At 37.5% G+C, this 14,519-nt stretch overlaps 1 protein-coding gene across 1 annotated transcript in view; it reads left to right on the plus strand.

Moving 5' to 3' along the window:
• The window catches only part of LOC116446415 (titin-like), a 245,290-nt gene that overhangs the window by 176,685 nt on the left and 54,086 nt on the right, over nucleotides 1-14,519 (plus strand). The window contains 23 exon segments of the mRNA XM_032114190.1: nucleotides 19-148; nucleotides 269-568; nucleotides 654-971; nucleotides 1,057-1,353; nucleotides 1,443-1,742; nucleotides 2,418-2,732; nucleotides 2,823-2,971; nucleotides 3,827-3,977; nucleotides 4,067-4,348; nucleotides 4,440-4,742; nucleotides 4,848-5,150; nucleotides 5,269-5,550; nucleotides 6,009-6,308; nucleotides 6,399-6,701; nucleotides 6,814-7,122; nucleotides 7,207-7,488; nucleotides 7,718-8,017; nucleotides 8,158-8,451; nucleotides 8,548-11,514; nucleotides 11,615-11,935; nucleotides 12,043-12,327; nucleotides 12,535-12,834; nucleotides 13,153-13,455. Of these exon segments, the coding sequence (XP_031970081.1) occupies nucleotides 19-148; nucleotides 269-568; nucleotides 654-971; nucleotides 1,057-1,353; nucleotides 1,443-1,742; nucleotides 2,418-2,732; nucleotides 2,823-2,971; nucleotides 3,827-3,977; nucleotides 4,067-4,348; nucleotides 4,440-4,742; nucleotides 4,848-5,150; nucleotides 5,269-5,550; nucleotides 6,009-6,308; nucleotides 6,399-6,701; nucleotides 6,814-7,122; nucleotides 7,207-7,488; nucleotides 7,718-8,017; nucleotides 8,158-8,451; nucleotides 8,548-11,514; nucleotides 11,615-11,935; nucleotides 12,043-12,327; nucleotides 12,535-12,834; nucleotides 13,153-13,455 (9,094 nt within the window).

Raw genomic sequence — 14,519 nt, forward strand, 5'->3', positions numbered from 1 at the left:
TCTTCCTATAATACACAGGTGAAAGCAACTGATACACGTTCAGAGATTATCATCCCTGACTGCAACAGAAGTCATTCTGGACGATACAGTATTACAGCAAAGAACAAAGCAGGACAAAAAACAGTGCACGTCAGAGTCAATGTGCTTGGTATGGCTTGCATATATTGAACTATTCAAATATTAGGGTTTATTTTTTATTATATTTTTTTAATTGTATTTTTCTACATACTTCTGTAAAATTGTGTCTGTTTTACTTTTATCTTAACAGATGTCCCTGGTCCACCAAAAGACCTAAAAGTAAGTGATATCACAAGAGGTAGCTGTAAACTTTCATGGAAGATGCCAGATGATGATGGTGGAGATAGAATCAGAGGCTATGTTATAGAGAAAAGAAATATTGAGGGGAAGGCCTGGACTAAAGTCAATCCAAACTGTGGCAGTACTTCCTTTGTGGTACCTGATCTCATAGCTGGCCAAGAGTATTTCTTCCGGGTACGTGCAGAAAACCGTTTTGGAGTTGGCCCTCCTGCAGAAACCATCCAGCGGACCACAGCCAGGGATCCAATTCGTAAGTAAAATTAAAGTCAAACAAATCCTTTAAAACCAGATGGTACTGTATAATATATTTATTCACATTTATTTTGGTTGTGAAGATCCTCCTGATCCACCTATTAAACTGAGGATTGGCCTTGTAACCAAGAACACAGTGAGCCTGACGTGGAAACCACCAAAGAATGATGGTGGAGCTCCTGTTACACATTATAATGTTGAATGTCTCCGCTGGGATCGTACTGGAGAAGTGAAAGAGTCTTGGAAGCAATGCAACAGACGTGATGTGGAAGAAACAAAGTTTACTGTTGAGGATCTTGTAGAAGGTGGAGAATATGAATTCAGAGTCAAAGCTGTAAATATAGCAGGTCCTAGCAGACCTTCAGCCACTGTTGGCCCACTTGTTGTCAAAGACCAGACGTGTAAGTACTGATACTAGTAAATACAAATTCCATTTTAAAATCATGAAGTATTTTTGTATGCTATTTTTTCAACATTTTGTTGTAGGTCCACCATCTATTGAGCTCAAAGAATTTATGGAAGTTGAAGAGGGAACAGATGTTAAAATTGTGGCCAAGATAAAGGGTGTACCCTTCCCCACATTAACATGGCTAAAAGCTTCTCCAAAGAAACCAGGTGACAAATCACCAGTGGTGTATGATCAACATGTCAACAAGATCGTTGATGAAGATACTTGCACTTTATTGATCCAACAGTCTCGCAGAAATGATACAGGCTTATATACTATAACAGCTGTAAATAATTTGGGAACTGCTTCAAAGGAGATGCGGCTGAATGTTCTGGGTACGTATCAAAATCTCTTACAATTACATTAATTAATAGCATTCATTTGATACTTGATTAATTCTTCTTTATTAAAATGCATCTTTTAGGTCGTCCTGGACCTCCAGTAGGACCTATTAAATTTGAATCCATTTTGGCTGATAAAATGACAATATCATGGCTTCCTCCATTAGATGATGGTGGTTCTAAGATTACGAATTATGTTATAGAGAAAAAAGAAGCAAATAGGAAGACATGGGTACCTGTTACTAATGAGCCTAAGGAATGCATATTCACTGTTCCCAAGTTGATGGAAGGCCATGAATATGTGTTCCGCATTATGGCACAAAACAAATATGGTATTGGAGAACCTTTGGATAGTGAGCCAGAAACAGCACGAAACCTTTTCAGTAAGTAGAAATAAGCTTTCAAGTGATGTCAGTTGTTTGCATATGCTGGTATGTGTGGAGCATCTGTTAAATACCTCCACTACTTTCTCTCATCACTAAATTTCTAGAATAGCTTGAAGAGTTTTAGCAGTAGTTCCTGGTTCTTAAAAGCATGTGTAGTGCTTAAAAATACTTTTCTCCCCTCTTGTGTTATATTAAAATACAATCTCAATATTTTTAAGGCTTAAACATACAAATAAGTGTTTACCTGATAAGATTCAGCTTACTCTATTGTATTTGAGACATTATTAAACTCATAGCCGATGAAGAATTAGTTTCCTGCCTTTAGTTTTGAAAGATAAATTAGACAGATTAGCTCTGACATAGAAGGAATGTTAGGCTGAAAAGAGAAAATGGTTCTTAAAACAGCAAGTGTTAGGCTGGGCACTAAAATGAGATAATGATCCAGAAAGGCTAGGAAAAAATATTTGATGATTTTTATTTGAAGGAAGGGTATTTTTCACAGAATTATATGTACCTGAATAGGGGTGAGAAACTGAATGAGGGAAGAAATTTTGTGCAGATGGGTAACCACCTAGTGCAATGGTGACCATGTGAGTGCATAGTTCTTTTACACTTAGCTATTTCTATATATCTGTAACGTAATTTTTTACAAGCTATTTTTTTTTCCCTCAGCTGTCCCTGGACCTTGTGACAAGCCAACAGTTAGCAGTATAACACGTGACTCAATGACTGTAAACTGGGAAGAACCAGAGCATGATGGTGGCTCTCCTATTACTGGTTACTGGTTGGAGCGCAAAGAGACCACCGGAAAGAGATGGACCAGGGTTAACAGAGATCCTATCAAGCCTATGGCACTGGGGGTTTCATACAAAGTTACAGGCCTTATTGAAGGCTCTGAATATCAGTTCCGTGTTTCAGCTATCAATGCGGCTGGTGTTGGCCCACCAAGCATGCCATCTGATCCAGCACTTGCTAGAGATCCTATTGGTAAATATTTAAAACTTTTTTTTCAAAATTTGAAAGTATTCAAATGAGAACATATAATATATTGTTATGCTGTATGATGATATTTTTCAGCCCCACCCGGCCCTCCTATACCAAAAGTTACTGATTGGACAAGGTCTTCTGTAGACTTGGAGTGGACTCCACCAGTAAAGGATGGTGGTTCTAGAGTCACTGGCTACATTGTTGAGTTTAAAGAGGAAGGAAAGGAAGAATGGGAACGGGTAGGTTGAAAACCATTACTACAGAATCTACACTTCTTCTCTCTGTGTCTATCAAAATGAATTGCTCCAGAAAAAAAATTTCTTTAAAAATGTTTACTATTCAAGTTATTTTGTAAAAGTTTGCACCATAATTATCTTCGTATGTTTAAAATACAAGACAAAGCTTGCCCTTCCTCAATATTAAGTTAACTTTGTAATGACTAGATGTAGAATTTTATAATTTCTAATTAAAGATGTGGGAATATATGTAGGTAATATTTGATAAAAAAATGGAGAAGACCTAGTTAGAACTGTCAGAAAAGTAGTCCTCACTGGTGTCAGTGTCAAAGCATTTACAACTACTGTGTCTCTACATTTTCTTCATTTTTTTCAATGGTGCATTACTGAAAATTTAACTGGTGCACACCTTGGCTATTTTTTATATCTCCATAAACATATGGGTGCATTTTTAGTAAGACCTACATTTCCTATACTGTTTCCAGGTAAAGAGACTTTATATTGGGTTTTGAAAAGAAAAGAACAGAAATCCCTTTTCTTGTTGCTCTCACTTATATGAGTTTATGTGTCCAAAAATACATGTAATTATTCTGTGACCAGACTACTGTAATTGCTGTAACAACCTTCTATGTTAGAGTACATTAAAAAAAAGAAAAATCTTCAGAATAGCTTGTAGATCCATGTCCTGTATTTCTCTAAAAATTTCTGAAGAGTTCTATGTGGGCTAGATCTATGTATGCTTAATACTGTTATGTGATTGTAAATCTGAAATAATATCAAATGTAAGATTTGTTTCAAACTCTGCAAAGAAATTGGTGATATCTTGATGCTTGCTGACGTTACAATGTTTTCTTCCAGGTAAAAGATAAAGAAATTAGAGGAACCAAGTTTGTTGTGACAGGATTAAAAGAAGGCTGTTTTTACAAATTTAGAGTTAGAGGAGTAAATGCTGCTGGTATTGGAGAACCTGGAGAAGTTACAGACATTATTGAAATGAAGGACAGAATTGGTATTTACAATTTTGATTTACATTTTTAGTACTTCTAACTCAAAGCAAGAAAAAAAAAATTCATTGACCTTTTTGTTCTTGTCCCTCAGTGGCTCCTGATATTAATTTGGATGCAAGTGTCAGGGACAGAATTGTTGTTCATGCTGGAGGAGTAATTCGGATCATAGCATATGTCTCAGGAAAACCACCTCCAACAGTGACTTGGAGCAGGGATGAGCATGCTCTGCCAGAAGAAGCCAAAATTGAAGAAACAGCTATTAGTTCTTCTTTAGTCATCAAGAATTGCAAAAGGAGTCACCAGGGTTTATACACTCTTCTTGCTAAAAATGATGGTGGTGAGAGGAAGAAGACAATTATTGTTGATGTGCTAGGTAAATTGCTATTTCAGTGCTTGTGAACAAGTACAGTTTCATAAGATTCAGCATGTGTGCTTCAATACTCCATTTTTTTCTTTGCTTTCAGATGTGCCAGGCCCAGTTGGAATGCCACTCCTTACGGAGAATCTAACCAATGACTCTTGTAAATTGTCATGGTTTGCTCCAGAAGATGATGGTGGTTCTCCTATTACCAACTATATAATTGAAAAACGTGAATCTGACCATAGAGCTTGGACTCCAGTGACCTGCACAGTTACAAGACAGAATGCTACTATTCAGGGACTCATTCAAGGGAAAGCCTACTTTTTCCGAATTGCAGCTGAAAATATAATTGGCATGGGTCCTTTCACAGAAACAACAAAAGAGATTCTCATTAGAGATCCAATAAGTAAGGGTATTTTTGAGTTTGGATAACTGTCATGTGAGATTAATACACAAGAAGATTCTGAATGTGCAGAGAAATGAATCTACCTTATTTTTACTTTATTCTCAGCTGTTCCTGACCGTCCAGAAGACCTGGAAGTAAAAGCAGTCACCAAGAACTCTGTTACACTAACTTGGAACCCTCCAAAATATAATGGAGGCTCAGATATCACCATGTACGTTCTAGAGAGCCGTCTCATTGGAAAAGACAAATTCCACAAAGTTACAAAGGAGAAAATGCTTGATAGGAAATTCACTGTAGAAGGCTTGAAAGAGGGTGACACCTATGAGTATCGTGTGAGTGCTTGCAATATTGTAGGGCAAGGCAAGCCATCATTTTGCACTAAACCAATCACGTGCAAGGATGAAATTGGTACGTTTCTTTTACATATTTCTTTTTAAAATAGTAATTACTTATACTGATTCCTTACTTTTTTGTATTAATATTGCTGACATTTGTGGGCGTTGCGTATTTTAATATTGTCTTTCAGCTCCTCCCACACTTGACCTTGACTTTAGAGACAAACTTATTGTCCGAGTTGGTGAAGCTTTCAGCTTGACTGGACGTTACTCAGGCAAGCCTGCACCAAAGGTTACTTGGCTAAAGGATGATATTGTTGTGAAAGAAGATGACCGAATAAAGGTCAAGACAACTCCTACAACTCTTTGTTTGGGAGTACTAAAATCTGTCCGCGAAGACACAGGCAAATATTGTGTTACTGTAGAGAACAGCACAGGATCAAGAAAAGGATATTGTCAAGTTAATGTTGTTGGTAGGTTTTACTGAATAACAATATGGTCTGGGATTTTTATTTGTGATTAGAATTCATTGCATTTTATAAAATTTAAGTATTGAAATGTGTTCTTTATTACAATAATTTGATTTACTGCATTCTCAATTATACTAAAAAGCTATTTATTAATTCTGAGCACATATTTAACTCTGGATTAGTTTATCCATTAGTTTATTATTAATTTAATGTCTCTACATGCATTTAGAGAATGTCAACACTGTAGAAAATGTTAATCACCAAATACGTTATGAGTAGTAAGGAATTAATTCCAGTATGTCAAACAAATAGGAATAGCACTGAAGTCTTGATGCCTTATTGTAACTATGATGTCAGGTTTCTAATTTTATGCTATATTTACTGTATTGACACTGTTTAATCTAAGTTGTTTTGTGAAGTTCATAAAAAAGCATGAGTATGGTTTATTTTTTCTTAAACAGATCGCCCATCACCTCCAGTAGGCCCAGTTATATTTGATGAAGTCTTTAAAGATCATATGGTAGTTTCCTGGAAACCTCCGTTAGATGATGGAGGCAGTGAAATTACAAATTACATAATTGAGAAGAAGGATGCACACAAAGACGTGTGGATGCCAGTTACATCTGCCACAGTGAAGACAACATGCAAAATTCCCAAGCTGCTTGAAGGAAGAGAATACCAAATTCGAATTTATGCTGAAAATCTTTATGGCATAAGTGATCCTCTCATCTCTGATGAGATGAAAGCCAAGGACCGTTTCCGTAAGTTTTTCATTTGCAATTATATTTGGATACCCCAATCTTTATTCTGTTTGTAATGCTCATACACTCTTTTTTTTCTCCTCACCCCAGGTGTTCCTGATGCACCTGAGCAACCAATCATTAAGGATATAACCAAAGATTCTGCAGTAGTGGTTTGGAACAAGCCATATGATGGAGGCAAGCCAATAACAAACTATATTGTAGAAAAGAAGGAAACAATGGCTACAAGATGGGTCAAAGTTACCAAAGACCCAATTTTCCCCGGTACAAAGTTCAAAGTACCTGATCTCCTTGAAGGCTGTCAATATGAATTCCGTGTTTCAGCAGAAAATGAAATTGGCGTTGGTGATCCTAGTCCACCATCAAAGCCAATTTTTGCTAGAGATCCAATCGGTAAAGTATCACATTTCATTTGTCATTGAAATTTTAATGCACTCAGTTTCAGTTAGAAAATTATTCTAATAGGTTTTTTTTCTCCCGTTTCATTTTTTTGCTTTTTTAACAGCAAAACCAAGTCCACCTGTTAATCCAGAAGCAGTAGATAAAACTAAAAATTCAGTTGATTTATCTTGGCAACCACCTCGCCATGATGGAAATAGCAAGATAATTGGCTATCTTATAGAGTATCAGAAAGTTGGAGATGAAGAGTGGAAACAGGCTAATCTTACAGCAGATTCTTGTCCTGAAACAAACTACAAAGTCACTGGTCTTACTGAGGGATTAACGTATAAATTCAGGGTCAAGGCAGTCAATGCAGCAGGCGAATCTGATCCAGCGCATGTTCCTGATCCGGTGGAAGTAAAGGACAGGCTTGGTGAGTTTAATAAAATCAGATAAGTTTACCTAAGAACAGACTTTTTTTTCCTCATTTTGTAAAAACTTATGTTTTTCATTCCAGAACCTCCTGAGTTAATACTTGATGCTAATATGGCCCGAGAACAGCATGTAAAAGCTGGAGATACCCTGAGACTTAGTGCTGTTATTAAGGGTGTTCCATTCCCAAAAGTTACTTGGAAGAAAGAAGATCATGAGGTGTCACCCAAAGCTGATATTGAGGTTACAGGAGTTGGCAGTAAACTTGAAATCCGTAACACTGTCCATGAAGATGGTGGAATGTACTCCCTGACAGTTGAAAATCCAGCTGGTTCAAAGACTGTTTCAGTAAAAGTTGTGGTCTTAGGTAATCTTTTTGTGTTCCTTCTGTACAACATTTTTTTACTCTATAATTGGAGATTAAGAAATAAAGGAATTTCTGGATAATATCTATAAACCAAGTTATAAAAAATACACAGCAGAAAGAGGACTAAAAATTATATAAAATATAATATAATTTATCTTGAAATGTACAAAGTTTTATAAGAAATGCTGATTGCCAAATAAATAATGGATCCCATTTTTATCAATGTTAGATAAGCCTGGTCCACCCAGAAATCTGAACATCAGTGATGTTAGAAGTGACTCCTGTTATATCACTTGGATGGAACCAGAAGATGATGGCGGCTCTGTCATTACCAACTACGTGGTGGAGAGGAGAGATGTAGCTTCTGCACAGTGGGTAGCCATCTCATCATCCTCCAAGAAACGCAGTCATATGGCTAAATATCTCATGGAAGGCACTCAGTATCTCTTCCGAGTTGCAGCTGAGAATCAATATGGTAGAGGTCCATATGTGGAAACGCTTAAACCTATCAAAGCTATAGATCCACTGCGTAAGTGTTTTTCAATCATATGATTTGTTTTGTTCATATGGGATTTGGTAATTTTGAGGTTGTCCTGTTGGTATGAACATGATGCACTGGTACCATAGAGTTTTCATCCTAGTAACCATTTCGGTTTTGTATTTTAAAAGATCCTCCAGGGCCACCAAAGAATCTGCATCATGTAGATGTTGACAAGACTGAAGTTTCCCTTGTTTGGAATCGACCAGATCGTGATGGTGGTGCTGAGATAACTGGGTATTTGGTGGAATATCAAGAAGATGGTGCAGATGAATGGACTAAGTTCCAGACAGTCCCTATGCTAGACTGTGTTGTTACAGGCCTACAGAAAGGAAAAATATACAAATTCCGTGTGAGAGCTCAGAACATTGTTGGTCTTAGCCTTCCAGATACAACTATACCAATAGAGTGCCAAGAAAAACTAGGTAATTTTTGGTTTTTCATGTTGTTTCACTGATTCTTTCTCTTTTTCTATAAGCATTTGCCCTGAGAATATAATTTCCATTTTTCTCTGTTTTCAGTACCTCCATCTGTGGATCTAGATGTGAAGTTAATTGAAGGTCTCGTTGTTAAGGCTGGCACCACAGTGCGCCTTCCAGCGATTATGAGAGGTGTGCCAGTTCCCACAGCAAAATGGGTTACTGATGACACTGAAATTAAACCAGATGGCAAATACAAGATTGAGACTGACAATTACTCAACTGTGCTTACTATCAAAGACTGTGTAAGAAAAGATACAGGAGAATATCTACTCACAGTATCTAATGCAGCTGGCAGCAAAACTGTGGCTCTGCACCTTACAGTTTTGGATGTTCCAGGCCCACCAACTGGTCCTATTAATATTCTTGAAGTAACACCGGAATATATGGTTATTTCTTGGCGTCCTCCTAAAGATGATGGTGGGAGTCCTATAATTAATTATATTGTTGAGAAGCGTCAATCAAAGAAAGAAACCTGGGGAGTGGTTAGCTCTGGAACAAGTCACACAAAAATTAAGGTACCACGACTGCAGAAGGGCTGTGAATATATTTTCCGCGTTCGTGCTGAAAATAAGATAGGCATTGGTGCACCTCTGGATTCAGAACCAACAGTTGCTAAATACATGTTTGATCCACCATCCCCACCTGGTAAACCAACTGTTTATGATATTACAGAAAATGCTGCAACAGTGTCTTGGACTCTACCAAAATCTGATGGTGGAACTCCAATAACTGGTTATATACTTGAACGTCGGGAAGCATCTGGTAAATGGGTGCGTGTCAATAAGTCACCTATACTTGATATGAAATACAGAGTCACTGGTCTTTTTGAAGGCAACACATATGAATTCAGAGTTCTTGCAGAAAACATGGTGGGCTTAAGCAAGCCATCTCCAAGCTCTGATCCAATAAAAGCATCACGTCCTATCACTCCTCCTGGACCACCTATAAATCCAAAGTTAAAAGACAAAACTAAAGAATCAGCTGATCTTGTGTGGACAAAGCCCCTCAAGGATGGTGGCAGCCCAATTCTGGGATACATTGTGGAATGTCAGAAAACTGGAACTACACAGTGGAATAGGATTAATAAGGATGAACTCATTAGACAGTGTGCTTTCAGAGTACCTGGATTAATAGAAGGAAATGAATATAAGTTCCGAATAAAAGCTGTCAACATTGTGGGAGAGGGAGAACCAAGAGAACTACCAGAAACTGTACTTGCAAAGGATATTCTTGCTCCTCCAGAAGTAAGCCTAGATGTGACCTGTCGAGACTTAATTACTGTCCGAGTAGGTCAAACAATACATATTACTGGTAAAGTAAAAGGTCGACCAGATCCTGAAATAACATGGTCTAAAGATGGCAAAGTATTAGTCCAAGAAAAGCGTGTTGAAATACTTCATGATCTACCTAATGTTGAACTGCAAGTGAAAGAAGCCAAAAGATCTGATCATGGCAAATATATAATAGCAGCTAAGAACAGCTGTGGACACGCTCAAGCTTTTGCTGTTGTTAATGTACTTGACAGACCTGGACCATGTCAGAACCTGAAAGTAAGCTATGTCACAAAAGACTCTTGTATGATCTCTTGGGAGAGTCCAGTGGATAATGGTGGCTCTGAAATTACAAATTACATAGTAGAATACCGTCAACCAAATCAGAGGGGATGGTCAATTGTCTCCTCTGATATTACTAAACGACTAGTAAAGGCAAATCTTATAGAGAACCGGGAATACTTCTTCAGAGTTTGTGCAGAGAACAAAATAGGTCCAGGTCCTTGCATTGAGACCAAGACTCCTATCCTTGCTATTAATCCTATTGACAAGCCTGGAGAGCCAGAAAATCTTCACATTGCAGAGAAAGGAAAGACATTTGTATATCTGAAATGGAGAAGGCCAGATTATGATGGTGGAAGTCCCAATTTAAGTTATCATGTTGAGAGAAAACTGAAAGACTCAGATGAATGGGAAAGAGTTCACAAAGGCAGCATTAAGGAAACACACTACATGGTAGATAAATGTGTGGAAAATAAAATTTACCAATTCCGAGTTCAAACCAAGAATGAGGCCGGTGAAAGTAACTGGGTAAAAACAGCTGAAGTTGTCGTGAAGGAAGATCTCCAGAAACCAGTGCTAGATTTGAAATTAAGTGGGGTTCTAACTGTGAAAGCAGGTGACACAATTAGAATTGAGGCTGGAGTCAGAGGAAAACCACAGCCTGAAGTTGTATGGACAAAAGACAAAGATGCCACAGACCTCACCAGATCTCCAAGAGTCAGTATTGAAACAACTTCTGACACATCTAAGTTTGTTCTCACAAAATCAAGGCGTACTGATGGTGGGAAATACGTGATTACTGCAACTAATGCAGCTGGTAGCTTTGTAGCATATGCTACTGTTATTGTCTTGGATAAACCAGGTCCTGTACGAAACTTGAAAGTCACTGACATTTCAAGTGATAGATGTACTGTTACTTGGGATCCTCCAGAAGATGATGGTGGTTGTGAAATACAGAACTACATCCTGGAAAAATGTGAAAGCAAACGTATGGTTTGGTCTACATACTCTTCCTCTGTCCTTACAAACTATGCAAAAGTGACACGCCTCATTGAAGGTAATGAATATATATTCAGAGTGCGTGCAGAGAATAAAATAGGCACTGGCCCACCAACAGAAACACATCCAATTATTGCAAAAACAAAGTATGATAGACCTGGACGCCCCGACCCTCCAGAAGTTACAAGAGTTAGCAAAGAAGAGATGACTGTAGTTTGGAATCCACCAGAATATGATGGTGGCAAATCAATTACAGGATACATTTTAGAGAAGAAAGAGAAACGGTCACTAAGATGGGTTCCTGTTACTAAAACGCCAATCCCAGAGAGACGCAAGAAGGTTACTAATCTCTTCCCTGGTCATGAGTACCAGTTCCGTGTCAGTGCTGAAAATGAAGTCGGACTTGGAGAACCAAGCTTGCCATCAAGACCTGTAATAGCCAAAGACCCAATAGGTAAAATACCATTGAATTTTTCTGTATTATTTCAGTATTACCATAACAGATTGCTAAATTGTACACTGTGTTCTAATCTGTAATTTTTACTGTCTTGCAGAACCACCTGGTCCTCCAACAAACCTGAGAGTGGTTGATAGCACAAAGACTTCCTTAACCCTTGGCTGGGGAAAACCAGTGTATGATGGTGGTGCTCCAATTATTGGATATGTTGTGGAAATGAGACCAAAAGTTGAGGGTGCTGATCCTGAAGCAGGATGGAAACGATGTAATGTTGCTGCTCAAGTTATTCATACAGAATTCACAGCTACCAGCCTGGATGAGAAACAATTGTATGAGTTCAGGGTTTCTGCCCAAAACCAGGTTGGCCTTGGCCGACCAGCAGAATTGAAAGAAGCTGTGTCTCCCAAGGAAATTCTTGGTGAGTTTTTCCATCCTCTTTTGAGGTGTTTACACACAACCTTTATTTGCTTTAGGCTTATTTCATTTCATGCGCAAAACCTTGCGTTTTATTTCTTTGTCTTTCAGAACCTCCTGAGATTGAGTTGGATGCAAGCATGAGAAAGTTAGTCATAGTCAGAGCAGGATGCCCTATTAGACTTTTTGCCATTATTAGGGGTCGCCCAGCACCAAAAGTCACCTGGAGGAGAATGGGCATTGATAATGTTATCAGAAAAGGACAAGTTGATCTGGTTGACACTATGGCCTTCTGTGTCATTCCCAATTCAACACGTGATGACTCAGGCAAATATTCATTGACACTTGTTAATGCAGCTGGAGAAAAGGCTGTATTTGTGAACGTCAGAGTTCTGGGTAAGTAATGAGAGAAATACCTCAAGACAATTTTATAACTATTTTGATTGTTTCTTGCAGGAATATTTATGACCTCCAGGTATGACAGTTTTTGAGCACAACTCTATCACCTAACACTAACTCCCTCCATGTAGAAAGCTTTTAGCCCCCTTTAATTTTTACTTACTAAAGAAGAAAGTACTAACATAAATTGAAATTTCTTCATAGATACTCCTGGACCTGTGTCAGACTTCAAGGTTTCAGATGTTACCAAGATGTCATGCCATCTTTCATGGGCACCTCCAGAGAATGATGGGGGTAGCCCAGTGACTCATTACATCCTGCAGAAACGGGAGGCTGACAGGAAGACCTGGGCAACAGTCACAGCAGAACTAAAGAAAACTAGTTTCCAAATAGCGAACCTTGTACCTGGAAATGAATATTACTTTAGAGTAACAGCAGTAAATGAATATGGGTCTGGTGTTCCAAGTGACATACCAAAACCAGTTCTAGCATCAGATCCACTAAGTGAGTATGCCTTCATGTATATTTTATGTTTGCCTTCATGGATATTTTCTGTTTGTTTTTCTCTAATTTTAGTGGGATTTTGCAATTTTTGAGTTAATGCTTCTAAATTGAGCTAACTATTCAAGGATAAAAATAAGTATTTCTGTGTCAGTTTCTTTCAAATAATATGACCAATGAATATAGTACTTTCGAAATTATTACGAGTTTCGCTCATTTCTGTATTGTCCTTGTTGAATTAGCATGGATAACATCCAATATTCAAGAGTAAGAAAATCTTGGAAATTCAATGTTTACCATCTTTCTTTTTTCCCCTGAAAGGTGAACCTGATCCACCAAGAAAACTTGAAGTTACTGAAATTACAAAGAATAGTGCTACTTTAGGCTGGCTGCCACCACTTCGCGATGGAGGCTCTAAAATTGATGGATACATTGTTAGCTATAAAGAGCATGATCAACCAGCAGATCGCTGGACAGAATATTCAGTTGTTAAAGATCTCTCCATTGTTGTAGCTGGTCTGAAAGAAGGAAAGAAGTACAACTTTAGAGTGGCAGCTAGAAATGCTGTAGGAGTAAGCTTGCCAATAGAAGCTGCGGGAGAATATGAAATTAAAGAACAACTCAGTAAGTAACAATTTAAATACCACCTAATATACTGCTTTAATAATTAAATGAGCGAGATATACTGTTCTTTGAGTCACAGAAAGACATTTGCTTTATGGAGTTATCTGGAGGATTGTGATTAACTGTACTGAATATTTTGACAGGTCAGAAAAAAAGTGAGAATGGACCACTAATTTAGAACTATTAAATAATTTTTCAGGTATGGTTTCAGTTGGAACCAGAAGATAAGAATTAGGGAAAAATAACAAATACCTTCAATGAAGTTTAAATGCAAGAGAAAAAGTGTCAGACTCGCAGTTTGAGAGATAAATGGGAAAGTGGGAGCTGTTTTAATATAAGAGAAAATAAGTGGTTTATATTGTAAAGTTGGTTGAAAATATAAACAATAATCAGGGAGGACAGACCGGCCTATTTAAGGTGGCAAGGTTCTTGAGGCACATGAAGATGTAGGGAAAGGGCAAGATGAGTAGAATCTTCTTAATTTGGGACATGTGAAGAGAAAGAGAGAAGTACAGAAACAGGAGAACAAAAACTAGCTGGTGGAAGGAAGTACACCAAACATACTGTCAGGTTTCTTTTGGAAAAAAAAAATTTATTTTGTGCAAAAGAAGAAGTAGGAGAAAAATAATTCAAGGATACAGAAAGATTAACTGTGCAAGCAAGTTTATCTCAGTGACAACTTCAGTTTTCTTCTCCTTCATGTTTGTCTTGTAGAAAGTCAGCAATAAGTGATTTTGCTTATTGGTTTCAGATAAAAAGAGGATTTATATTTCATGCATTAATAGTGCAAAAATTTCTACATAAATGTGTGTGAAGGCAATCCAAATTCATAAATATTTTCTTATAAACTGTACAATAATGTAAAAGTAAGACTGAAATGGATATTGTCACCTGCAGAAACTGAAGTTGTCCATAAGAGGAACCTAAATTAAAGATTTTCTAGTCATTTCTACAGGTGATTCCACTTAAGAGAGAAGCAGAGAAGTTTCACATGAAAAAATAAGAAAAAGTAATTTAATATGTCACAGAAGTGGAATTTATTTGCCTCTGTGTGATTTTTTTTT

Source organism: Corvus moneduloides, chromosome 7 (assembly GCF_009650955.1).
Source record: "Corvus moneduloides isolate bCorMon1 chromosome 7, bCorMon1.pri, whole genome shotgun sequence".
Lineage (NCBI taxonomy): Eukaryota > Metazoa > Chordata > Aves > Passeriformes > Corvidae > Corvus > Corvus moneduloides.